This window comes from Augochlora pura, chromosome 3 (genome assembly GCF_028453695.1).
Source record: "Augochlora pura isolate Apur16 chromosome 3, APUR_v2.2.1, whole genome shotgun sequence".
Taxonomy (NCBI): Eukaryota; Metazoa; Arthropoda; class Insecta; order Hymenoptera; family Halictidae; genus Augochlora; species Augochlora pura.
In genome coordinates this window covers 897,550-923,811 of record NC_135774.1, presented here as the reverse complement: position 1 = coordinate 923,811, position 26,262 = coordinate 897,550, and the positions used below count along the sequence as shown (strand labels likewise).

At 49.4% G+C, this 26,262-nt stretch overlaps 1 protein-coding gene across 4 annotated transcripts in view; it reads right to left on the bottom strand.

Annotated features, from left to right (window-relative positions):
- LOC144479030 (uncharacterized) overlaps positions 1-26,262 on the bottom strand; it is a 315,575-nt gene that overhangs the window by 44,536 nt on the left and 244,777 nt on the right. For 3 of the 4 annotated variants that reach the window (XM_078197488.1, XM_078197487.1, XM_078197489.1), the window contains 4 exons: positions 23,058-23,296; positions 21,224-21,450; positions 19,355-19,656; positions 18,759-19,042 (listed from right to left, as the gene is read on the bottom strand). In XM_078197488.1, coding sequence (XP_078053614.1) covers positions 18,759-19,042; positions 19,355-19,656; positions 21,224-21,450; positions 23,058-23,296 — 1,052 coding nt within the window. The remainder of the gene's footprint in view (positions 1-18,758; positions 19,043-19,354; positions 19,657-21,223; positions 21,451-23,057; positions 23,297-26,262) is intronic. The other variant, XM_078197490.1, reaches the window with a different exon arrangement.

Sequence of the window (26,262 nt, the reverse complement as noted above, 5' to 3'; positions counted from 1 at the left end):
TTTTATTTTCGTTAAGTTCGTTTGGATCAAATGTTTTTAATAATTTTCATTTAACTCATTCCCATCGCACGCGGAATTTAATTGCAACGCAAAACACGTACGAAACGCTTCGAGCTGTCATTGGTTCCAAATAATTTCGTTTTCGTCGGATTAGATTACGCGATGATAGACGGAGACAGCAGCCATAACTCAGCGCGAACGGCTCCGTAAAAATGGCGAGTTCCTTTTCAGGAAACTCGGTTTATCCGTCGGGTTACGTTGCAAAGTGAAACTTCCCAACGGATTTTAACCCTACCGTTTGGGAATTAAAAACGAAAGTAACCGCGCGAAGACGATAAAATTAATAATAAAATTAATAATAAAATTAATAATAAAATTAATAAAATGAATCGTTGACTATTAATTTTATAATCGGTGAATAAACGTCGGGGTAAACAGGAGAGACGCGCGAACGTTACAGAATTATCGGAGACGATCCTCCTCCTCCTGGGCACGATGCTGTAAAACAACGAAAAGAAGAAAGTAATTGCCGCGCGCGCGTGAAAAAAAAGGCTTATTATCATAATGACGAGATGCGTATCTCGAAGGCATTTTACATGGCTAAAATTGGTCGGAGCAAGAAGAAATATGTTGGCTAGCTGCAGCGAGAGAAGGCTATCTTGATTACATTCAACGAGTCAACTAATCGGGGAGATCTTCCCCGCGGAGTAGTCCTCGTGGATACTCGAATCGTTTAATCTAATAAAGCTAAGGTTATTCCGAGGTGAGGTATTATCCAACCGAAGGGGGAGTACCAACAATGGAATGAAAATTAATTCGTCGGCTTAAAGAATAAACGAGCGTATGCAAAACGCTCGATTAGAACGTACCCGGCAATCTGTCCGCTCGGGAAATTGGCGTCATTATCATTCTTATTAAACGCATTTGTCTTGTTAACGGAGCTCGGGAACGGCGCCGGTAATTATTCAAGATAAAACGCGTTCGTTCCACATTGTACTTTCTTCATGCGTCCAATATGTTCTCCACTATTTTCGCGACCGTTCGAAACGACCGAGAGGTAGAGAAAAATTTCGACGCGCATGCTCGGTCGTCATAGGTAGAGCGCTAAAATCGTCAGCCATCGCCGCGAAGTCAGGAAGCGCGTACCGTCTCGGCGACGCGCGCTTCGGGGGGTCACCGAAGTGTCCGCTGGACCCGGCGTGTCTCTCTCATTAAATAACCAGGCCAAATGAGCCCGATGAAATTGCACACCCAGTGACTTTGTCCCCGAGGGACGTAATCGCCTAGCTCGATCCAGGTGGCAGGGTTCTTCGAACCGGAGTCTCTGTGCAGGTACCGTTCGCCAGGGTCAACACAGGGAGGAGAACCGGAACGGTAACGCCATAGTAGGTGACGTTATTAATTGGTTAATGGAAAGAAAAAGAGGAGCCGAGCGGTGGGTAACTAGAGGGGCGGAGTGGAGGGGAGGAGAGCCCGGTCGGTGGTGGAACGAGGATGCCGGGCGCGATGGTAGGAGAAGGAAGAGAGCTCTCGAGGCTGACCTCGGCCGCCTCCGATGTTGACCACCGGGGTCCGGCTGAAAGGAGCGGTCCCTGCTGGATTAATTATCATTACCCTCGTGGAAGGAATGGGATCGTGTGTACCCCACCTAACTTCACCTTCGCCGTGACTGGCTACCGCGCCCGTGCCACGACCCACTTCTGCTCCCCCCGGGTATAATGAGAAGACCGCTCGCCGGAGGAAGGAAAGAAGCTGCCCGGAGAGAGAATGGATCTAGACGGAAACATCGTTCCTCCGGTTTTCTTTGGCCGTTGCCAGGAGTCCGGTTCCAGAGTCGCCCATCCTCGGACTTCGGTCAAAACCTAGACATCGAATACCTAGGATAGGGTTAGGGAGGGTCTCGCCTGCAGCACCTAGGTTTGTCAATGGAACTTTCTAATGCGGTTGAAATAGCGGAATGTTGAAGTGAGGTCTCGTTGGTGGGAGCAAAGTCGGCGGAGTTCGCGTTCGTTTGTCGAGGTACTTTTCAATGGAGCAAGTTTGCGAGGCATATTCTGGGCCGTATTACAGTTTTCCAATAGTTCCTTCCAGATCGCGGTGCAGGAAGAAATTATGTGGATTAATATAGTGGGTCAAGTTCTTTTCAGATTATTATTCGAGGTTAATGAACACTGACAATGTTTCAAGTGTTGCAAAGACTCCGAGATGGTAAACGTTCGATTGGTATAATGTAAAAGACTGTCCCGTTAAATAAAGAACGGCCAGAGTGACCGTAGGCAAAGTATGGGACTAGCGGATCGCGCGAGAGCGAGGTAGCATCCTGTTCCCATAATGCCAGGTTCTGGGAAAGGGTTAGCCGAAGATGACGATCGTGGGACGATTAGCCGGGACACCCCGAACAAGTAGATCGTCACGAGCGTACACGCGTTGGCATCGGGTACGTGTCCGTTGCCGACCCGTTCATCAAGAGGGAAGCCACTGCTAGCCACCGTTCCCGTGGCCGTCGTCGACTGGGCCCGGTTAGGCTGTTGCAGGCCTGGTGCCTCTAGCCAGAGTCCGACTTGGGCCGCGTACCGACACGCTCCTCTCCTTTACGTGAACGGCTAACGATGCCCATTAGAGCACGAGGACTTCGAGTCCCTTGACTAATCGCAATGCACACGACTCCATACCTCATGCAGATCGGCTATTCGTCTTGCGGTATCCTCCAGTTTGTCAGCCGAATCGATTCGATAAAGATACCAGCTGTCTATGACGTCCGACTTTAAAGCCGGCCGGAGACGTGCCTCGGCCGCGAGACCGAGCGAGGGGGGCGCGCACGGCCGACCCAGGCCACGGGGCCCCATGAGAGATACCTTTCGATACCAGACGGGGACGGGGACGAGCGACGTGCAGCTACGCCGGCCCCGAACCGACGAGTCCCGCCGCAACGGGGAAAGGGAACCGCCAGGCCCTTTAAAGGCAGCGCCTCTTCGTTTACCGCATTTCCAGCGTGTCACGGGGACGGTCCGACTATGCTACCGGCGGATCGATGGGTTTTAACGAGACGATGATGGAAACGAGACCCGCTCGAGAAACCTCTCCTCTCTATCGCTCCGGCGCTCTCTCGTCTTCTCTCTTCTCTGATCCTCTCTGCGGTCTCTCTTTCCCTCTTCTCCGAAGCTCTGTGCCCTCTGATCTCTCTCTCTCTCTCTTTCTCCACTGTCAAGCTTTATTCTCTCTTTCTTCCTGCCGTCGCACTCCATCTCTCTCTCTTAGTCCGCCTGAGAAGGGCCACTCGGACCTTTCTTCCTTAATGCGCCTGTTTTTTTGCGGGTTGCCCCCGCGGGAACCGAAGGAGTCGTCGTCGTCGTAGCGGCGGCGGCGACGCGGGACGGTGAAAAGCGGAATCGATGCTTTGTCTTCGAACGACTCGATCGCGAATTCCGTGGGGGCTCTTGATGAGGGCGAACAGAGGAATGATAAACAGACTGCGGACGTTTATGCAGATTTATGGTCTGCGTGACCGTTTTCGGACTGGACATTGTTGCGTTACAAGCGGGCGATAGGTTTAACGGGGACTTTTATGTGGTCGCGTCGCTGACGAGAATAGGGAAATGTGAAAGGTGAAGTGCCATTTTATCTCCGCGTGCTTTTGTCCCTACAGCCGCGTACCGGAATGCGGAGTTTTATTTTCGAGAGGGGATGCCTCCGCGGAATTTTTTCCAGGAATCAAAGATGTAAAGAGATTTTTTAGAATTGAAAAAATTGGATGAATCGAGCTTGGAGGAATTGTTGGACATTTTATTACGAATCTTTTCGAATTGGTACGAGATGTTTCATAGACGTCGAGCTGGGAATAAAAACCATAAATCACGGTGACAGATATTTAAATCCCGCGTCGCGAATGCGGTTGGATTGTGCGCCACTCGACCGTCAGCCGCGGAACAAAACGTCCCCAAGGCGAACAAAAAGGTCATGAACCAGAAGTACTCCATCCTCATTATCATTTCACCATCTCCGCGCTCGCTCGGGCTATCCGCTTTAACCAGAAGCACTGGCTAAAGGCTCGAGAGCGACGTACACGTTCTCTTTTTTCTTTTTTTTTTTCATTAAGGAATCTCGGTTCATCGAGCAATTTATCCCTCGTTGCACGTCACTCGAGCAACTTTCTTCGTGCCGCCATAAGCGGTTTAGAAGGAGAGGAGGATCAAAGGCGAAACGAGAGGAAGATGAAGACAAGCCGACGGGGGCGGCGAGGTGGTGGCGGCGGGCGGGCGGGCAGGCAGGCAGGGGTGACGTAACTCAAAGCAACCCAGATCTGTCACCCGAGAAAGAGACGAGGGAGGATCGAGGATCGAGCCTCGCGGGCAGACGAGGCGAAAAGACCGAGCGAAAAGACGAAGAGAGGACGCGGAGCCGGCCATTCATCAGCCGGCCGTAACTCGAACGGAGGTTTAATACGGAGTTGGAACAGGTCACAGGGAACCATCGTCGAAGAGATTGAAGAGAGAGCGAGAGAGAGAGAGAGAAGAGAGCCTTAAAACCAACCGCGACGTCCCGTGATTTCAGGCCTCATCATCGCGCAATCATCCGCTGAAAGAGGCCCCGCGAGCAGCCTCGCCGCGTTTTGTAATCATCCTTAAATGATAACGAGATACGTGTGCAACGAGACGCGCGGCCGATCTCCGCTCGTGGAAAATGGATATAGGTGTGCCTCTCTGCCAGATGTCTCTGGGATAGAGAGCCGTGCTCGCGAATTACGCGAAATTCAGGCCGGACTCTCTGCTACCCAAGGACGCTCCTTTTAGGTGAACGCCGGCCACTTCCTTCTGAGCAGTTCGCTCCCGAAAGCCCCGGTAATCCGAGCTTCGAAGTGTGCCGGCTTCTCGCGTCCCGAGGCATCGAGATAATGGACACGTTTCGCCTCGCAGTGTACACGGTGCAATTAATTTTTACCGTCGTCCCTTATAATATTTTTCTTTAACCAAATTCAATACGAACGAGTTATTTGATATGCAAATTAATTTATAATACTATGAAAATCATGGTATAAAACGGATCGCGAAGAGAAACCAAATTATAAATTGTATAAATTAATTGTATCTTAAAATAATGAACGCAGATATTGCATTAATTTTATCGAGCGCAAGAAATTACGATGGAAATGAAAAGAATCGTCGTGAAATAAAAATGTGCCAACGGTGCGAAAAAGCGAGCGAAATTCGCACGGCTACGTGCGCGTCAATAATTCGCGGCCGGTTATGGTGTTTCACACGCGAAAAACCGTAAAAGAGTCCCGACCGCCGCATTTCCCTCGGCAAATAAACATGTGCAGACCCACGACTCGATAATATTGCACGACATGTGCTTAGAAAACAATCCGCCTAGAAGCTCGCAGTAGGAAGTGAGTGTGCATCGCCATGAGCGGTATCAGCATTAAACTAGTGCACCATTGTAGAAACATGTGCATAAAACAGTAGCTCCGTTCCTTAAAAGGAACGTCCTTGCATTGCACGGTAGCGCACAGATGCACGCTCTTGCTTTCATGAAATTCTTCGTTCGCGATTCTCTTACCCTAAACATCTCCCAGTCCCATCTTTCCCGCGAGGCGGCCGCCGTTGTACTAGGCGCATGCTTCAGATTAAGTTACTGCGGATACCCGGTTGAAATAGTGGCGCAGATATCTGTATCCTTTTAGACGCAATAACTATTTAGATCCCCGACTTTCCTCCGCCTGAGAATTCGCCTTCGGAACGATGCCGAGATTTTCACCCGCGACGTTCTCGCGGAAACCTTGCGAAAACGAGGCTGGATCTGACGTTCGAATTTTCATAGAAATTGGGATTTCCTATAATATTATCATAAATGTTACAACAATGCTATAGTATAATTACTTCGAGACGGTTATATTAGACATCCGTGAGAAATTTTACGCAGACGGGAATGAAAACGCGAAGAATGATTTCGCGTTAGAAATCTGATAAAAATGCAATAAAATTCGTCGGGGGGCGCGGGTGATAATTAACGCCGTCCGTCGTTAAATATGGCGTCGCGGCGGACCCGGCTAGCCGAGTGAAAGCCGATCGTGTAACACGGTAACCAACAAATTAATCACCGTCTTACTTTCGTTCGGCTTAAAACAGAAGCGGCTTCCTGCTTGCTGCGCGCGCGCGCCCCGGCTAAAAGGATACACGCCGATCCCGCGCGGCAAAGTAATTACGCTCCCGCGGCAGATATCTGGCCGTAGCCGACACCTAAATAGGAGAGCTGGCAAATTCTGCGGCGTGATCAGTGACACGCCGGGCAGAAAAGGTTAACAGGCTCTACCGCGGATTATTCGGAGCAGAAGTTATGGTAAAATCAAACCAGTCCGGAGGAGAACCTGTTGCCGGTGTTCTAAGATCGAGAGGATCGATAAGGCCGAAAGCGGAGGTGGAATCTCGCCCGCGGTGTAATTAAGCATTGACCTATAACGAGCTATAATTAGTTATGTCCCGGCCGGCCGGATAGGAATCGGACGATCCGCCGAGAACGATAACATCGGGACGCTAACTTTCGTTCGCGGACAATTCGTGCGACCAGAATGGTCCCCGTTTTTTGGTGCTTTTTCGTCGAGATCCAGGCATCCCTACGACGATCTAAAATCACTTGCGATTTTCGGAAAGAAATTGTAGCTACTTCTTCTGGAATTAAATTGCTAATGTTTGTCCAATAAAGCAACCGCATCGGTTTACATTAATCGTGTTTCCATCACTTTATGTTACACAATTCTTCATTCATTTTTATTATATAAGAATTATTTTATTTTACTTCTGAAGAGATAAATCTATAGTACAACAAATTATATACCTGAATAACCGATCGTTGGACGTGTACTTCATTAATAACCAACGAGCCATTTTCCATTAGAAAACCGACTTTATTTCGCGCGCTAGTCTAATCAGTCGATGGAATCAGAGAACACCGATCGGCCACTTTTAAGATATTAATTGGATTGTTCGAGCGTGTGTTATTTTTCCGTAACACGTCCCATAACGACAAGCCCGGCGTGAAGTTACCAACCAGTTTATTAACTTTTCTAAATAGCTGGGAGAAACGTTGCAGCTCGGGAACGTTTCTATTACTCACGATCGGTCGGACAAGTTGGGTAGAGATGAAGAAAAAGAAAAAAAAAGTCCGAACAGAGTCCCGGCAACCGGGGGCCACGTAATTAGGATATTGTAAATGTCCGAACCAGATCGATAACTGCAACGAGGATTGTCTGGTTACAGTGAAAACCAGTTTAGATGTCGGCGGAAAAATGCGCCGGCAACACGTTGATCGATCACTTTGGAAACGTACAATGAATCTGATAAGGGGGACACAGCTTTTCGGGAGGGCCCCTCGTGGAAACAAAAAAAAAAGGAGCAACGACAGCACGGGGACAGGACCGCGGTATAATTAATTTTGTCGCTCGTTAATGATGAATTAGCGCCGGCTATCTGATAATACGTGATGAATAGGTTGCGCGAGGTTTCTCGAACCACTCTCGGGGACCTTCTCGATCATTTCTCATTCTTTTTAGATCGCCGGGAATTCGTGTTTTTCCGGAATTTTATTCTTTACGTAATTATTAATGATTGATCGCGCCCGATTAGTATCTCAGCATCCTCCTCGGACCGAACGCGCTTCCGGATGGCTATAAATTATCGAGCTATGACTCCCGGTCGTCTCTGCGTTGCCCTGGCAAATTTCCAGCTGACAGGGAAATCTATTAATGCTACTCGTCATTTTTCGAGCGCCATTTCTTCGCTGCAGGACCTTCGAAACTCGATTCTCCACTTATTACGATCATTAAAAATCTTCTATTCTTCCTTGGAAATTGCTACATTCCTTCCCTTTCCAATTCTATAAATTTTCAATAAAATTATACCTCAGCAACTAAAATAGTCACAATATTTCGACACAGTATTTTTCCATCTCCAAAATAACGAAAATAATTGACGAAGCTTTCCCAAATCGAATCTCTGCATTTGAAACAATTTCGAGACATCCTAGTTCCAATTTCTTACGTCCTCCGTACAATTTTCATTACATCGCATCCTTGAGTAGAGGAATGTATTCACTCATCTCCCCTTCAATCCGCCCATAAATTCTTGCAATCAAACATTTGGACCGGTGCCATTTAAATAGGAAGAAGGCTTACTGAATTGAATTTTCTGCTGTTTGGAAGCAGCTCTAGGATGCGCTATGAATAGCCGAGATCCCGGCGGAGGCAGAGGCGCAGGAGAGGGGGAGAAGCCGCGGAGAAGACATGTGGCTGACGGACGTCGGATCGTTACCGAATCACTTTCAGCTTTGTCAACGGGCGAGCATGCGCGCTAATGAGGAATCGGCGACGGTAGCCGGAAGAAGTGCTCACCGGTCTTGGCCGAAGAAGGGCAACGAGAATTATAGCCAAAGACAACCTAGTGGAACCAATAAGACGTTGATTGCGGCTCCGGCAAACCGCGGCGTCCGACGACCGGCGACCGGCAACCGGCTGTCGATATGGGGAACGCGCGTGTGCCTCGTATACACGTACGTGTCACGACCCTGCTTCTTTCTCCTGGTTCCCCCCTTTCGCGGGGCCTGCCCGCCTAGGCCACTTTGCCTCTCCTTCGTCTCCTCGTTGTGTCGGCCGCGTGTGCGCGCGATACGGGTTTAGCCTTAACTAGTCGGAGGATATGTGGTAACACGACGTTTAAACCCGGGGCTTATTGAACCGCCACGTACGAAACGTGAGTGATGGCTCGAAACTCGATCATATCGGCCCGCGGGAAGAGAGCCGTGTACCGGGGGCCTGCAGCTGCCTAAAACGAGAATCATCGCGCGCCGGCACCGATGCAGCTGCGATTCTCTCTCTCTCTCTCTCTCTCTCTCTGTGTCGCATTGCCGATTTTATCTTTTCTATAACGGTGAATCGATATCGAGCTATTTAGAAGACTCTATGCTGTTTCTTCCGGACGGACCTTTGACGTTGGAAATTTTTAATCGTGCTCGAACCTTGAACCGTGCTGCATTTACGCGACCGAAAGTGCGAAGATCATTGGTGAATTAAATGAATATCATTAAATGAATAAGAGGCGTTTAAGAGAAGCAATTAGCGGAGGTAAAAATGCGAAGCAAGAATAGGGAGACATCGTTGCGAGAAAAGGTGCAAGCCGAGGCGAGAGTCGCGGGCATACATTAAGAGAGCCGGATAGTCGAACAGTCTATTACACAGTTCGGTTATCGGCACCGTCAAACGGCGGAAAAAATCGCGGCGATAAAGCGGTCCGCGGTCCGGGCGTATTTCTTTCCCGGTTAATGGCCATTAATTACAGGTATCTGTGTCGGTTGACAGATTTTTCAGGCACCGCATGAGAAATGTGGTGCTCGCGAGGGGCCGCGGTATCGGCGACGTGTCCCAGCGTGCGCGACATTCGGAAAACCATAATCCCGATCGGCCGCGGCTCATTATCATAATGAACCCGTGTCGATACCTCGCGCCGGTTAATATCACCCTAATTACACACCCACGTGACGAGGCGGCGGCGGCGGCGTCGGTAGCCGAGACATTTTCATCTGCAAAATGACACGGAACACGAACGCCACTGAAAGGCCGTATCCGCGGCTTTTATCGCGGTACACGTTTCTAAACGAACGGTAGCGATCTGTCAGTCGAAGAAAAACGGTCCCGCGGCCTCCGGAGCTCACATATCGGCTTACATACATCTACCTACGTGACTACGTATGAATTTCTCTGCCGTTGCTGCTACCTGTTCCGTGTGCGCGCAGAGTGCTGCTCGACCAGAACCCCGCGCGGTGCAGTATAGTACGCGGTACGCTATACCTGTGTATACACGATGTCGTTCGGCTTATTCGGCTCGTTTCGCGACCACGGAAAATGCTCGGACATTTTAATTTAAATGTCGGGACAATGTTCGAACTGGTCGCGGCCGCCACCGCCATAAATTTCGGGATTTAAGCTCGCGCTGTGATAACAGACGCCCGGCAAATTTTATGGGGAAATTGCGGAATTTTATGCGTCGCCCGGCGATTTACATTCGGAGTTTATCGGTGGCCGCTGCGTGTCGTAAATGCACGCTTATACACAGCCGGACTCGCGCGTCGATGATCATATTTTGATGGCGCTGTTCGCGCGACCGACCGAAAACCATGGCCGACCATGGACGCTCGTCAAAGCAATTTATTATCGTTCCGCTAGCCGCTGGCGTTTCCCGCGAATTCGCTGCGGAAGAACCTCGCCATTTTTCGTAAGTATGTATTTACGACACTAGAATCGATACAGGAAGTAGAGGAAAGCTTATCTATATTAAAATAGCCTCCAATTTTCCTTCACAATTATTCCTAACTCGCAACAATGTTAAAATAAATCAATGCAAATTGATTGGACAAATTGCTTCGAAGTGTTCCGACAATCTTTGTCGGAAGACGCAATGATCTGTCGAGTAGCAATATGCTACAGCAACGGAAAGGCAACGTCGATTATCTGGACCAGAGCGGTGCAATTAGGTTATTACATAAATGTTTGCTCGCAGCGCGTACGAAACTGAACTGATCGGATCAAAGAATCCAGTCACTTCGATAAAGACTAGTTTCTGCTTCAATCAAGCCAACAGAAGCACGACCGTGAGTCACTCTGCAGAAATGCTTGGGCCGAGAGACCATTTCCTAGGACCATTATTTAAAAAGTTCAAGATTGTTCATTGACGTGATTGGGACATGCTATCTGTTCACAAGCGTATCGGTTCATAACTATGCACATACAATGTTCGCGCAGCCACTATCCAGCAGCCAAACGAATTAATCTATTCGCTCGAAATGTCCCTATTATACATTTATATTTCCTTTATTCAGGATATTAAATTGTGGATCTTGATAAAATAATAATTGTATAGATATCAATTATTTATCTAAATAAGTAAAGCGTGCATTGACTTCTAAGATTTAATATTTAATTATAGAATTCAGAAATCGAGACAAATTATCTCGAATAAATGACAAATAATTTAATGATTTACAGACAACATGTGTGCTTGAACGAGTTAACAGATTATTTTAGATAAATTCTAGTCAGGCAACGTAATATCTTGAACGATTATTTTTGGTATAATGTAGCCGAACGATGCCCAAAGCCAGCATAATGGCAGCGAGTCCGCTATCGAAAGTGCTCGCTCGCGTCCGCGATACAATTAAGTTCGTCCGAGAGTCCTCTCGGTATCTCGAGACTACAACTCGGCCTGATAAATCGTTACACGCATCGTCACCGTGGAAATTCTCGTCCGGCGAACAACCGAGTCCCTTATCGGGCCTCCGCGGGGACTTGTACCGATAGAAACAGTTACTCGATCGACTTCGCGGCGTACGACTTTATCAGGACGATAAGCCGGACAGGATCGTCGCGGATCCGCTCCGATAGAAAGTAGCTCCGAGGTGATATGCCGACGGTTTTTCAGACGGAATCGTCCAGCGATCCAATGATCGATTTTAATAACCGGCCACGCGGTCGCCGTTTACTCCGCCGCGGATGGCTAATTAACCGAGAGCCACGTGCGCGCTTTCTCTCGACGCCGCCGTGCGTGCGCGTAATTACGCGTGTTCTCGGAGGTCCAATGATTTTTGCCTGTCCGACCCGCGATCATCGTTCACGGCGGAGCCGATCAAACGATTTTTCCCGATTCGACCGTACGATACTCGACGGCAAGATCCATCGGCGTGGCTCTTCTCCGAGCTAATTTCTCTGCTCGCGTCTTCGAAGATCATTTGCCCGCGCGAATCACCGCAGGCTGCCGATTTCACGGACCCGTTGAAACGCGATTAGATGGAACGTTGAACAATATGTTCAGAGTCCGAAGACAGCGATTCGAAGAGATATACCGATCAATGTGCCTCTCTTCCTGAAAGAACGATCTACGATACAGTTTTGATCGCGAAGCATTTCTTCCCCCTTTGTCCATATATTTTCGCGCGACCGTAGAAACATTTCCGAACCAATTGCACAATTTACTCCATTAGCGCCTATCTATTCGATCCAAGATCCTTAATGAAAAAGCTCGGTATTTTTTCGAATCGATAAATTCGAGTTATGAACGCGAGTTTTATCGGGCTTGATCTCGGCCGTTAATGCAGCGGGCGATCTCGCCAATAAATCCTGAAAAGGAAATGCTAGAAATCCGGTGTGTAGATCTAGGAGGCGTGCTGATTTATTCGTTACTGTTCCCGGGGACGTGGAAAGGTAACGCACTTCGAGATCTTCAACGTTGCACAAGAGTTTTTCAGCCTAACGACCCTTTTCGCCGGTTGTTCGGCCGAGCGACCGAACAGCGAGCGGGGATCCTTCGCAATCGAAACGAATTATCCGCTGGATGGATGGCTTCTGTCATCTGGACGTTTGTTCCTACCAATCTTAGCCGAATAAATGGTACGCGGCGCCGGCTGTTCCGCGGAACGCTCGAGAAAATCGGCCGAGCGTTAATACCGCCGATTGCCAAACGCTATTCGATCATCTTTGAAATTTCGAAAAATTCGTTTACAACGGTACGAAGATTTATAGATCTCTACCTTTGTTTTATTTAAATGCCACGTTTCATAACCGGACGATGGATTTTTTAAACAAAATTATATTATAATGAAAGAGTTAATGGGACCACGAAGCAGTCGACGATGTAACTATCCATTAAAAATGAAAAAATTCCCAGGTCCACAGTTTCAAGGAATAAAAAGGAATCGCTCGCCTCGTTGGTCCAATTATATTCATAAAGCGCACTCCATTATCCGCGATAAACCGAGACACGAGTCTTGTTACAGTAGCCAGACTCGCTTTCGCGAACGCGCGGCTGTTCTCAGCCAAAGAGAACAAATTTCAATGGACGCATATAAAATCGACCCGTAAAATCTAGAATATTACTGCTTCCAGTTACACCGCGACTTTCGCGCCTTGGGATCAATGAATTTCACAACGGATCGATGCTTCGGATTTAATCATTCCCCTGAACTGTCCTCGCCCGGCAATCGGCCGCCAAGAGACACGCCGCGGAAAAGGGAACGCTCTGAAAAGATCGCTAATTTATGTTTGCCGACCCGAGAGAGGCACACAGAGGCGCGGAAAAGTATCGGGCACCGGTTCTCGATCGGTCTGATCGAACACGGTCACGCTGCTCAAGCCTGATCCGCATTTCCCGGGGCAGCGACGAAAAGAAAAACATGCGCGAGAGAGAAACGCGCTCGCGCGAGAGAGCCGCGCGGATGTAGGCGACGCGAGAAGGTGCCTCGCGGGGATCGAGCGAGACGAGACGCGAAAAATAGAGGACGCTGGCATGAAAAATGGGAGCACGTCCAGAGGGAAAAAACGAAGGATACGGCGGGGGGAAGGATCCGGAGCGGACTTTCTAACGATTCGGTGCGGAGCGTGATGTGACCCGGGTCGACCCCTCTCGTTCTGGAAGCGGGAGAGCGCGGAGCCGTGTAACGCGAACACGTACCAAATGCCGGTCGATTAATCATTAATAGGCGATAACGCGGAGCGGCGGAGCGGCGTCGATCACGGACAGGCATGTCGAATCCGCGTCGATCGGCCGGGTCCCTTCAAAATCGTCCCAGATCCGTCGCGACTTCGCGATGCAGCAAATCGTCGGGCGTTCGCGGCCGTTTTGCATTTCCTTGTGTCTGATCTCGTTGCGCCGAGCGGCGATACACGATTTACGACGATCCTAGGACGCAACACCGTAATTGCGCTACAATAAATCCGAACGCGTCGAGCGTGTAGAAATTTTTCGAAAAAAAATCGGTGATGAATGATTCGCATATTATATCAATTTTTATCATAAATGCGTACAATTTTCTCCGTCTAGCAGTGATTTCGCGAACCGGAATTTCTTCGGAAATACCCGACACTGAGGAGAATACCGACACGACGATAAGACGGCGGAAAGAACGTCGCCGGTTTGTCCCCCCTCCCCCCAGTGCAACAAAGAATGAAGACCACTGCGCGGGCCTGGAATGGGCGACAAGCACGAGAGACCGATAAAACGCGAGCGAAAACGATGGAGGAGTTTGCATGAAGATCATGCGTGGGACGTGAAGACACGATATCTTCTTGTGTGCCACATCACGAAAGACGTACGAACCGATTCGATTCACATTCATGACTTTCTAACGATCCCGGGGACCGAGCACACGTATACGTAAGGGCGCCTCGATGTGGCCGGTTTTAAAGTCGTCCCTCCTCGATTCCGAAACACGCGAGATTTCTTACAGGCTCGTCGCCGTTGCCAAGGCTTCTTGTTAACGTGAATTACGCTCCCGGTGCACGTGGAAGCTTCCCTTGAAATTATCCGAACTTTGACCGAGTCGTACGATGTTAAAGTGAAATTGTCGGGGAACGCTTTTGTATTTCGTTGTTATTTACTTTTATTAATGTAGTCGCTGGGGACTGTTAATTTTATGAAGAAGCTATGGCAAAGAAGAAAGAAATATATAATTTTACGTGAAAGAGGAAACTGACAATTATAGATAAATTAAAATCCTGTGAATCAGGTTCGAATCGAAGCTCCGCGAATTTGGAAAACTGTGGATCGAAGGCAGCGAAGGCAAAGATTGACTACTTCGGAAGTCAATCACGGCGCGGACACCGGCGCGGCGCGAGCATCATTAACGAGCAATTAAATATCGCGTCTTCATTGAACATCATAAATCGCTGGTCGGCGAACGAGCCGCGATAATTAGGTACGCAGCGTTCGCGGCAATTATTTACATTTCCCGGCGATAGTTTCTCGCCGTACCGTTCGCTCGAACGAAAGTGAGCGTACATACCGGCGGCACTATTCCAGATCTAGATAAGGATCGACGCTATAATTCCACGAGAGGATCTACCGTTTGGATCGCGGTCTCTCTCACAGTTGATCAGTCCGCGCGGTATCCTTTATAAGATAATCTCGGGACGCCGCGACGCGGGTCGACGCGATACGCTATTTACGAACCAGAAAACCTTGTAAATCGTCCGTTCGTGCTTCCCGCTATCTGCGATTCGTCACGAATCGCCTTCGATCCACCATCCTAGATCAACTCCCGCGGCCGCGATCAATGAAACGATCCGTTTTCGACCCCTCCTTCGCCCATCAACTCGCTCGTCGCGATCGCGAATCCTCTAAATCCGTACTTTTGCCTTTATATTACTTCGCAAACCAGACGAGCTTCTGAATTATTAAAAAATCACTCGACGCTCTGTCCAATTGTATTTTTACAACATTTATTAATCGTTAAACTACTTGAAGAAAATTTCGTTTTTGGTCATTCATACGTCATCTCGTATTAAGGTACATTAAGATGTACGCTATGGGCTCAAAGTACAGTGGCACAAATAAAATACGCAAATCGATGCGAACACCTTGCTGGTAAAATAGAGAGAGTCCGAGTCACGAAAAGTGACCTAAGACCGCGACGGTTGTTATGCCGGATTCTGCAGCGACCATATTCGTGCACACCGTCATCCTCGAATCCGACTGGACGGCCGATCGAGATACTCGAGGACCCCCGTTCCCTGGTTCGAGTGTTCATGAATATGCATGACTAGGTGGATGCCCCCGCAAAAATTTACGAAGCTGACAGGCTGACGTTTCGAGGACCGCGGCTGCGAGCGAGCGAGCGAGCGAGGCCCCCGACGATAACCGGTCACATAATCGGATCTGACAGTTCCCGAGGAACCACGTTACGCTCCGAAACGAGGCGCGGCCCAGTGTTTTCGGAACGTCGGGAGGGCGTTCCGAGTGGTTCGCGCGCGCGGTGGAATCGGGCATGTTATCAGAACGGGGCCGGACAGCCGCAACGGAGCTCGGTCTTCTTAGCAAAACGGCTCGAAACGAGACATTCGTTTCACCGAAAATAGTATCACCCGCGGCAAACTCGATGTCTTTATTTATCGAGATTATTTGTCGAGAGACGACAAAATTTCGCATCGCCGTTTGTTGAATATTTTTTGTCGCCGTCCGCGCGTATCGCGGATCTTTGTGCATTTATGGTGCCGGTTTATAACTCGCGCAGCGTTTATGGCGTCGATAAGTTTGCGTGATTTATGCATTTATGGCACGCGTGTCATTGTAAGATTTGCACGTTTACGACGCGTACAAGTTTTGCAAGATTCGTGCGTTTACGGCGCGCATCTAGCCAGACGACCGATTCCTGTCCAAAATAGAAGCCGCGCGCAACAACAGGGAGACGAATAAAAATTACCGAGTCCGATCATTTCCATACGCGTTACATATTCATGCCGGTGCGCGTCGATTCCTTCGGTTTTCCTCTCGTTTGAAAATTTACTTCCTGATAGTTATCGTAATTGCACGCAAATCTGCGATCTATTTATAATGCACGTGACTAAGGAAAGAGGAAAATCGAATTCGGTTCGCAGAAGCATTATAGGAAAGCGTCCGATCGCGTCACCTACTGGTTCTACCTTCCGCAAACTATTGCCGATTCGATTATAATTTAACGCGACAGCAAAAGTACGATCTTCCTAATTAACCCTTTGCGGCCGAATGGCGAGTCTCGGGTGTCTCTAAAAATTATCATGCCACGTTTTAAAACAATCTCTATCAAATTTACTAATATTTAAAAAATTGTTAACAGCTATTATCTGTTGCACAAGTCATAGAGATTATTTTAAATCAAATTTACTAATATTTAAAAAATTGTTAACAGCTATTATCTGTTACATAAGTCATAAAATTCAATTTTATAATGTATAACATGCTGCAGGTTGTATAAAATGGAAACACTGTTTATCCGGTTACTAATTGGATAAACTTACATTTTCAAGCAAAATAATTGAAATTTTCCTCCTTATTTGAAATTCGCGGTAACTTGGTTGCCAGCCCAATATTTCGCGTGTCTAACGACGAAGCGAGGACTTTTCCCGTGCGGCAGAGACGCTGGCCGGAAAAGTGAGGGAGAGCAGCGATGTCGAGCGATCGCGGATAGTTTCACGTTCACCTCGGAATTTCGTGCCGCGGATACGGGCCGTCTGGACAAAGAGAGAAGCGGAGGGGAAGAAAGCGCGCGCGGACGCGGACGTGAACGCGCGCGAGGATCAGAGAGAGAGAGAGAGAGAGAGAGAGAGAGGGGGGGTGGAGGGTCGATCCTAGCTTCGAGGGGTCATTATAGAACTGTTCTAACGGGCGCACACCGGCCGGGCCTGCTGCTCGGTTGATGCCAGACTGTCCGGATTGACTGATGTCAGGTCATTCGATGCTTCCTAGACCTCCTCCGGTTGCCTCATCGCGGCGCGGATTGTCGAGTGGAGGCTGAACAGTTCGAAAGATATTGCGCGACGGATCCTCGGGTACGGCTCATTACGCGGACGACTTTCAAAAGCAATTAAAACGGCCGCGGCCGAAGCTGCCGCCGCCGCCGCCGCCGCCGCGAGTCGCCACGGCCACTCGTTAATTTTCCGGCGAGTGACGCAAGGCGACCACCGCTCCGCTTTTGCTTTTCGCCTGTGGGATGCCCTCTCGGCTTTGTTCGCGCGCGCTCCGCGCGGCAGGAGAAATTGTTGGCCGACCGCGAGCAGCGGTCTTCGCCTGTTGCGGCCGCAGCCGACGGAAAACGTTGAAAAATCGACGGACCCGGAGAGAAAGCTCCCGGTGAAATCAGAGCGACGGGGAAGCAATTAAAAGCCTCACCCTGGGCCCCCCTCGCCGTCGCGTTTTCGTAATTGATACTTCGTTAGAACGGCTAATGTCCCGCGCGATCAGGCTAATTGCCGCGTAAATTTTCGAACGACGACACGCTTTTTGCCGGCGCTACCTGGAAAATTGATATCGGCCGACAAGCCCGTCGTAAAAGTACGCCGGACGATGATTAACTTGTTTCGGGAATTTCAAAGGATTCCGGTAAGCTGCGCATCCCCGCGTAATTGGCGTTCATTTATCTTCGAGGTTTCACTAAACTGATTGCTATAATTATCGTCGGGCGCGTGGTGGTGGCATCGCGTTCGTTGAAATCGATTAGCGACGACAGACGAACGTGCAAACCGTGCTCGCCGCTTGTAAATATATATTACAACAAAATCTTGGACAAATAAATTATTTTCAAGTAAAAGTAATCTTTTCCGCATCTATGAACGCGTTTGCTTCGATTGATTCCCGTTTGCATGTTTCACTCGAAACCATTATCCGCGAGAACGGTTCGAAATAAATGAAACTCGAGTTTAACGAATGAATGCGAAATAAAAATGCATGTTAACCATTGCTCGGCTATTATTCATGTTAATCTCTGCAGAGTTCGCAATGTCTAATACGCGGAAAATAAATAGCTCAATTCCGCGGCTAATGGCACTTTCGCGCGGACCACGCCAGACACGATCGCGCCTAGAATCTGTTCGCGTCGGAACGGTGTAAACGAAGCGCCAACACTTAAAATCCGGCAATTAAAGTTGAATTCCTTGGTTCCGAATCGGTCGGCGAGCGAGAGCCGTCTCTTTCCGGCGATGTCGATGAATATTTCACGAGTCCGAGAAAATCGATTAGAGCGCCGCGCCGGGAGAAGAATAATCGCTCGCCAGAAATTCTGAGCTCGTCGATTAGCTCACCTCGAGTTTTCCCAGCGCCTATGGCGTTTCTTGCGAGAGCCTCGCTAACAACACGCGTTCGTCGAGTGTCGTAATGGCGAGCCGCAAAAAAAAAAAAGAAAAAAAAGAAAAAAGAACCGATTCGCGGGAGAGGCGGGGAAGAAAAAAGGCAGAAGGTGTCCGTGTGACTCACCTGTGCATACTCGGCGCAACTGTCGATCGACGACACGTAATTCACGACGTCTTCGATGGTCCACCGGTTGACGGCTTGGCCGTCGCCGCAGGGCATGTGGCCGCAGAGGGACGGACACCTGACCGGCGGCGGCGTCGTCGGCCTCGGGGTTGGTTTCGGCTTCGGGGACACGCTGCCGGATCGCCGGGTCTCCGCTCGTTGCCTCTTGCGGGGCGCGAACCCGCCCGGACTCGACAGGTCCAGGGGACTCGTCACGCCGGCGTCTCTTTTGTTCATGTTCGCACCTGAGAGAAAGATCATCTGGTTATGTCAGGTCGTATCAACGAGTTACAGCTCTTTTGGAATTATTTTCTCAATTTTCCGCAAGCAGCGTAGCTCGTCAGTTGGTCCAAAGGGGAGATCAAAATTATTTTGAAACGCGGCATGACAATTTTTAGAGTCGCCAATCGACCGTAAAGGGTTAAAAAATGCTGTCGGTACTGTAGGAACTTGCGCAAGGCATTATTAAAGCGATTAAAAAAATTGAAAGACTATTTAAATAAATATCGATCGAAATGCGAGATTGATGTTGATCGCGTATTATATAATGGTGTCACCTTTCAGGTACGTTTCCAGCTCGGCCGCGTTCTGTGCCGCGTTCGCAGTCCTGACCATATGCAGAAGCGCCTGTGTCGACGACATGTCGAGCATCGGTGGGAAAACGGGATTGCCGAACAAACTGTCTTGCTTCTGTTCCTTCGGGTCTTTGCTGGATAGGGGCGAGGTGGTCGATACAGTCGGTGGCTGGGGCGCGCCTAAGGGCGCCATTAAACCAACGAAAGGCGTCGCGGCAGTTTTGAATGCTGGAAACCTCGGGTCCAGACCGGGTGGGTAGCCATTTCTCGGCGAGCTGAAGTAACTGCAATAGAGAATGTTCAGGGAAATTATTTTCAGAAAAGGAACGTCGCTCTTCAATTTTAATATACCATTTTGTTACATTTTTTTTTATATACGATATCTTATAAATTTTTAAATTTCGATTGTTACTTAAACGCGACAAATTCTGCCTTATTTACGACCGTTCATTTGCTTCAGAATTTTATAGTTGGAAAGAATAGATTTCGTCCTATTAATAGGGAGAAATTTTATTAATACCCTTTAGAGCATTTAATAATAGAGAACAGATCAATTTTTGCCATTACTCGATTTTATCTTCTTTTACTATTGATTCGTTTCATTTATAGTTCCATTGGATGGCAGTCGAGTAAATGATTCTTCGAATAGGAATTGGTAAGAAAGTAATGAAATTACATTTTCCATAGAAGACGAAGAAAGAATCTTCGATCCGTAAAATAGCGGAGAACGAGAAAATATTCCGCCGACGACCGCTCATGAATATTATAGAAAAATGAAGCTCTCGGTTCGGCCGCGCACGATCCATATTTATTCAAGGAGTTGGAACAATGAAGGAGGCACTTTCTCCTGGAAATGTCACGGATCGCAAGCATCGGAGCTTCCAGCCGCGTTTCACGTCAGGCAGATCCACGGCGGATCGTTGAGTGATCCGGCGCTGGTAGCCGTGGTCCTCGATCGATTGCCGGAAGGTACATAATTGAAAGTCGGCGTAGATGCGGATCTCGCGACCGGTTCCACGGTGACGATATCGCGTGCGTGGAACACCCAGCCCGCTCGGTCCCCTCGAACATCAATATTTCAAGACATGTAACAAGACGATCAATATTTTCCCTTCGCGGCTTCGACGGTCCTCGTCGGGCCTTCCGTCCGCCACCCGGCCCGGACCAATCGCGTCGCGGCCGTGCGGAATCGGCCGTTAGGCGTTCCTCGCGTTCCCACGTATGCACACGGAACACGGTGATCGCAGGAAGAATGTCAAGGCAAACGTCGTCGCTCTCAAGGTCTTACGTTCTTTACTTCAAATAATGCTGGAACGATAGGCGAAGTCCGCCGCGGCGGCGTAATGGATCGACTGTGTTTGGAAAGAAAAGGTTCTACGAGTTTCCAACAATTACGATGATTGTTCCGTTGGAATTAGGAACGTGCCACTTGCGACACATCGTTCCAGCACGTACGGCGCCTTCTCTTTTGTCCGCTGCCGTCGAAGACACACCTTTTTCTGCGCGAAACGACGTTTCGCGGTTTCGCAAACGCTCGACGCTTTTCATTGCTCTTTTTTCTATTCCCTCAACGGCGCGCGAATTCTGTCCGCCATTTTTCAGCCGGCGATCACGTTTTTGTCGATACAGACTCGGCACGTGATCGATTCGATAGAGTTAAACGCTAACATTATAATCTTGTCATTTTTACAGGCTATCTAATCTATCCGTCAAACTACGAATCTTTGTGCAACGTAAAAATCCTGTTGGGCAGAATTTGAAATTCTGCGATGAAACCGCAGCGACAACTTTCATCCCCGATATTGTAAAAGTTTGAAGCGACAGCGAAAGAGAGGGTCTGATGTGGCTTACTCATTGGGGTTGGCGTTGTTGTATTTGGCAGCGAGACTTTTCATAAAATCGCTGTAACTCCGACCCATCATCTGCTCCATGTGTTTGAGATGGTGCGGCGGTGGTGGGCCCTCAGGACCGCCCAAGGGGGTTGCATTTGGCGGCGTTCCCGGGTGGCTAGACGACGAGGGCGTCACGCTTCTCGACGAGGTTGAGTTGTTGTCTGGCGTGAGTCGTTCAGTTTTGACCTGGAACATAGAATAGCAAAGTGTGTCAGAAAACGAATTGTACAAAAATCCGACTGGACGAAAATGCATGCACTGTTTAGACTCTAAATTATACAAAATAAAAATTGTCTACGCTGGTTGAAAGTATAGAAAATTGCTGCTTTCGACGCTACATCGACGTGCAAATGAAAGCGCTTTAATAAATTGTCATAATAGGAACGCGGACAATAGAATCCGCGCGCCAACCCACTCGCGGAGATCGCGATGAACGCGTATCGATAGCCACGCGAGGCTCTCGAGCGTTCGCCCGAGGAAGAAGGAGGTAATCCCGGCGAAAAGGGAAGAGAAGCAGAGCCATTAAATTCGCCCTCTAATCGATTCGAATGCAAATCAAGATGCCACGGCCGTGGCTCGCGTCCTTGGTCATTGAAAACGTCATTGCGATCCACTTCGGTTTCGCCAGGGGGGGAAGTGTCCGACGACCTAGCAGGAAATATCTCCGTGCATTAATTCCCGGGAACAGATTGCATCTGAGATATGGTAATGAAGGCAACGCGTGGCGTAAGAGTTGACTCCTCTTCGGCTGCGAGAACGCGGCGTGACACTAAGAAGAACGAGACTCGATTGGCGTAGAATAGGATCCCCGAGGAGTCCGAGGAGCCGCTCGAAGAGGCCACGGTAAATCTCTTTCTCGCCTCGAGACCTCTTCCTGACAAGGGGCCGCTCCGGGTCTCGCGACGTAGACACGATCCCCGTGTATACGTTTCCAGGGACTCTGCTCTTTCAGTCGGACTGCCAGTTTCTTACAAAAGCCAGCCACGGAACGGCCTCCTGCGCTTGCCCTGTCCCGAGACAACCCGGCTCTTCTTCGACTATATTTATTCGCCGTTTCCCTTCGCACCGATCGATGTTCCGAATTTTCTTTCGAACCTTGGCAATTTCCGCGAAAGAAAGTGTTCTGAAACGTGGTCTAATGGAACAAATAAAATAAATATTTCTAATCGACTCGGTAAACCACAAAAAGTGCAGTTCAAGTGGTCGTAGAATGAAAAGCAAAGAATCGGACGGATGATAAATTGCTCGACCCCGTGCCGCCGTCTCTTGACAGCCCGGTTCCAGGCAGCGTTGGCGCGGATATCTCCATTCCGGCCACGTCGAAACATAGTAGCGAAGAATTTCCACGTGTCATTGGCCGGCCATTCTTTTCGAACGATGACCATCGATATTTCCCGGCCGCCGAACCGCCGCGCCGCGGCGGTTTTTTCTGTGCTCGGTGCGCCGTTTACAGAAGCGTCGAATGGGCTATACACGGATGTCAGCGACGGTATGACGGTGCAGCTTTCGTTGACACTGCTGTCATAGAGCACCGGTCCGGCGGAGACGCGAGAGACGCGAGGGACGAGGACGGAAAGGTTCCCCGGGCACACGAGGACGCCGAAGCTGCCGCGCCGTTTCTCCGCAGCTTCCCACACGCGTTTCCGCGAGCGGTCAAACACTTCAGATGAGCACGAGTCTTCTTTTGGTGTATTGGGTGTACACGTAAAAGTCGAAAGTTCAGGTGTCTCTCGGTATCGTCTCGGTCGTCGAAAATCGAGATACTCGGGTCGAAGCGAGCTCGTGAAACTTACTTGAGTAGTGTCGAGACCATTCTGATTCTGCCGCCTCCTGCCCCTCGGCGGTCTCGGGGTGGCCGCACCCGACAGGTGAGCGCCCTGGGGGCTTCCGCCCCTGGCGTCGACCGCTGTGTTCGCGGCCAGGGTGGCCCCGTCGTTGTTTTCCGTGTGTGTGCCTAAATCGGTCGCCTCTCCACGATCGCCGCCGCCGCGTGGCCCGGAGCTGGCGGACACGTTCTCACCTGATACCTCACCTGCAACGTCAAATCAGAACCTCCTGTATACCAATAGCGACAATCTGTCACCGCTTAGCTCTCGCATGAAAATCTTTGATTTACGTCGAGTTTCGATAACGATCCGGAAATCCCTACAATCTTCGACTGTCTATCCAGTCGTCCAGCTCCTCGGAGCTTTGCAAAGTTGAAAGCGTTACCCTAACTCCCCGGTTAGTCTCTACAAGACGTCTCTCGGTCGATAAATCGCAAAAGAACCCGGCAAACGTTCTCTCGCCATAACTCTGCCGCGATTTTACTACTCCGCTCGCAATCGCGTACAATTAAGTATCGAGCCCGGCTCCCATTCGTGATCAGATAATCCGTAAAATATGGAGTCGGCGCGTGTTCCCTGGATCACCGACCGAGGCAGGAAGAAGCTTCGAGCTTGATCCTTTAACAGCCGGGTTTCCCGCGCGTCCGCGACACCGTTGCCGGCGTCGGCTCGTATTTCGGCGCATCGTCGGCCCGATAAATCGACGGCGGATCGCCGGACCAAGCTAATACGTTTTCCAGCGGCGAGCGTAGTCGAGAGGGCGGCCGGAGGTGGCTTCGATCTGGACACCGGTTTCGTAACGAGGCGGTAGCCGACGGGCACGTCGTAAAGCTTCCTTAACGTCGGGCCCCGTGTAAACGGTGTCTTTCGACACCGAGAATTTCGATGAAATACGTTGAGAGGGATAAACGTAGGACGCGATTACGCACGGTGGCTGGGGGCCGCGCCGCTAGAAGGGGCAGAGATTTACACCCAATAAATGAACCCGTCCGCCGCGGCCGTTATCTTGCCGCGAAGATCGGAGGACGCGTATCTGCGGCCGCGCGCGAGAACTACACAAGTTTTCGGCCACGATGGTCAATGATACAGGGGGCCGACGCGCCAGGAAAAGAAGGCGAGAGGAGCGGGAAGAGGAGGAGGAGGAGGAGCGGGGCTGGGAGCGTGGAAGAGGAACGGAAGAGGACCGGCCTCTCGAGGTGGAGAACGCCGCGCCGGTTGGAGAGGGTTCGAGAAGGGAGAGAGGTCGGTGGCCACATTAGCTACCAAAAATATCCAATAAATTCTTGCCATCGTTAAACGGCCGGAATTTTATGGCGGTAGTAACTCGTGCACATGGCCGAATTTGTTGGACGATAGGATCAAGGCGGAGATGGTTGCGTGCGATCTCCTCGCCGACGAGAGCTCGCCATGGTTTCGCCATGCTTTCGCCGGCGATCCCCGCGCGTGTGGCGTGCTCGGATTTCGGGCGACGCGCGGGGAATTCGGGAATCGTGTTGATTCATTTTTGCTGCCGCGCGGCTCGCACCGGAAAGATATTGGGAGCAGTCGAAATACGTATGCGATATTGAGTTTCGTCGTTCCAGCTGCCAACAACCCTTGTAGAATTTGATTGAATTTATAATACTCCTGAGATATTATGCAAATACGAAGAAAGGGTTGAAACGTGAACAAATGAAACAACAATTGTACTATAAATGCTATTGAACAGGATCAAGGAATACAGGATCTTTTACAAAGAAATGATTAGCTCGCTTAGATGAGAGTGCAGCAGCTACTCATTACGTTTCCATTGTATTTGGAAAGCGCGCTCATTGAAACGTTCGTGCGAATTAATGCAGTCGAATTTAGCACGCAATTCCGTGGACGATTATCGTAGAAAATATTAAAGTTCGGTGTTTTCAACGGAACGAGCCGTATTCGATGTTAATGCGACGACAATCGCGAAGAGCGTGAAAGAAGACAAAAGGCGGCCGCGGCGACCAAGTACATTTCTAATTGAAACTTTCTAATGCGTCCAGGACCGACTTCTGATTTAACGGCCGTAATAAGGAAAGCTCGTAAAGTGCTATCTGGCCGTTACCATCGCATTCCGTCACGTATCCGTTCGGGAAGATACATCCGAGCCGCGAGTTTTACGAGCGCGGTAGCGCGGCCGTTGTCACGTACGACACATATCATAACACGGATATTCCGGAACTCCCGAGGAGCCGAACTATTGTTTGCCGATCGTTCCGCCGGACTACGGCGGAGTTATTTACGGATCGGTGAAAAATTGTTCGCCGTTATGGCCGGCGGCCACGGCGAAATCGGCGAGTCAGCGCGCGAATTGTTTCCGAAGCGACAGCTGTTTGTCTTCAAACATTTGCCGGTTTTATGCGCGCGCGCGCGGCGAATAATTTTTATCGCCGCGACTTTACCACGATTCGCCAGAGTCAATAATGTTTAATGGAAGTGAAAATGTCAATAAAAATCCTCGCGCACCGCGCGCCGATCGTTTCCCTGGAGGTGTCGGTGTTCGCGGAGCTCTTTGAAACCTTCGCGCGATGATCGCACTCGTTAATGCTTTCTCGATTCGATTCTAGAGGTATCGCCGGTCGATCGAATGTGTTGAATTAGTTGGAGATCGAGTGGCTTCTGCACTGAAACTGTTGGGGCAAAATTAAAAGTATATTTCTTGATTTGAATTGACCCAAATGACAGAAAAACAGATTTCCGTAAAGAATACTAATTTTTCTTTAGCACATGTGCGATTTTGCTTGGCAAACGTGCAACAGTTCACGCGCGAAATCTTGCAAGCATTCCAAAAGATTATGAATGAGGATTATTAAGTGCCAGAGAATAATAACTTGGCAATTTTTAGTAACACGACCGGCGAGAGAGCCGTCGTCGCTGTTTTCAAAGACGCGAGATGGACGAGTTCGACTCCAAGGTGCGACGACACGTTATTGTTAGCTCCGAATTAACGAGTCGTTACGATATTTCACACTCGAACCTGGCATTGTTCTAACACCAAGTGGAGGAACTTTGTTCTTCTTATATACCACCGACCTTTCGCAACTAACTGTTCGAGTACTGCGTCGACCTGGAAACGGCTACTTAAAATGACATATTTCAGCCTCCAACAGCGTCGACGACATTTCACAGAAATATTTCTTCGTCCTGCGCTTGCAAA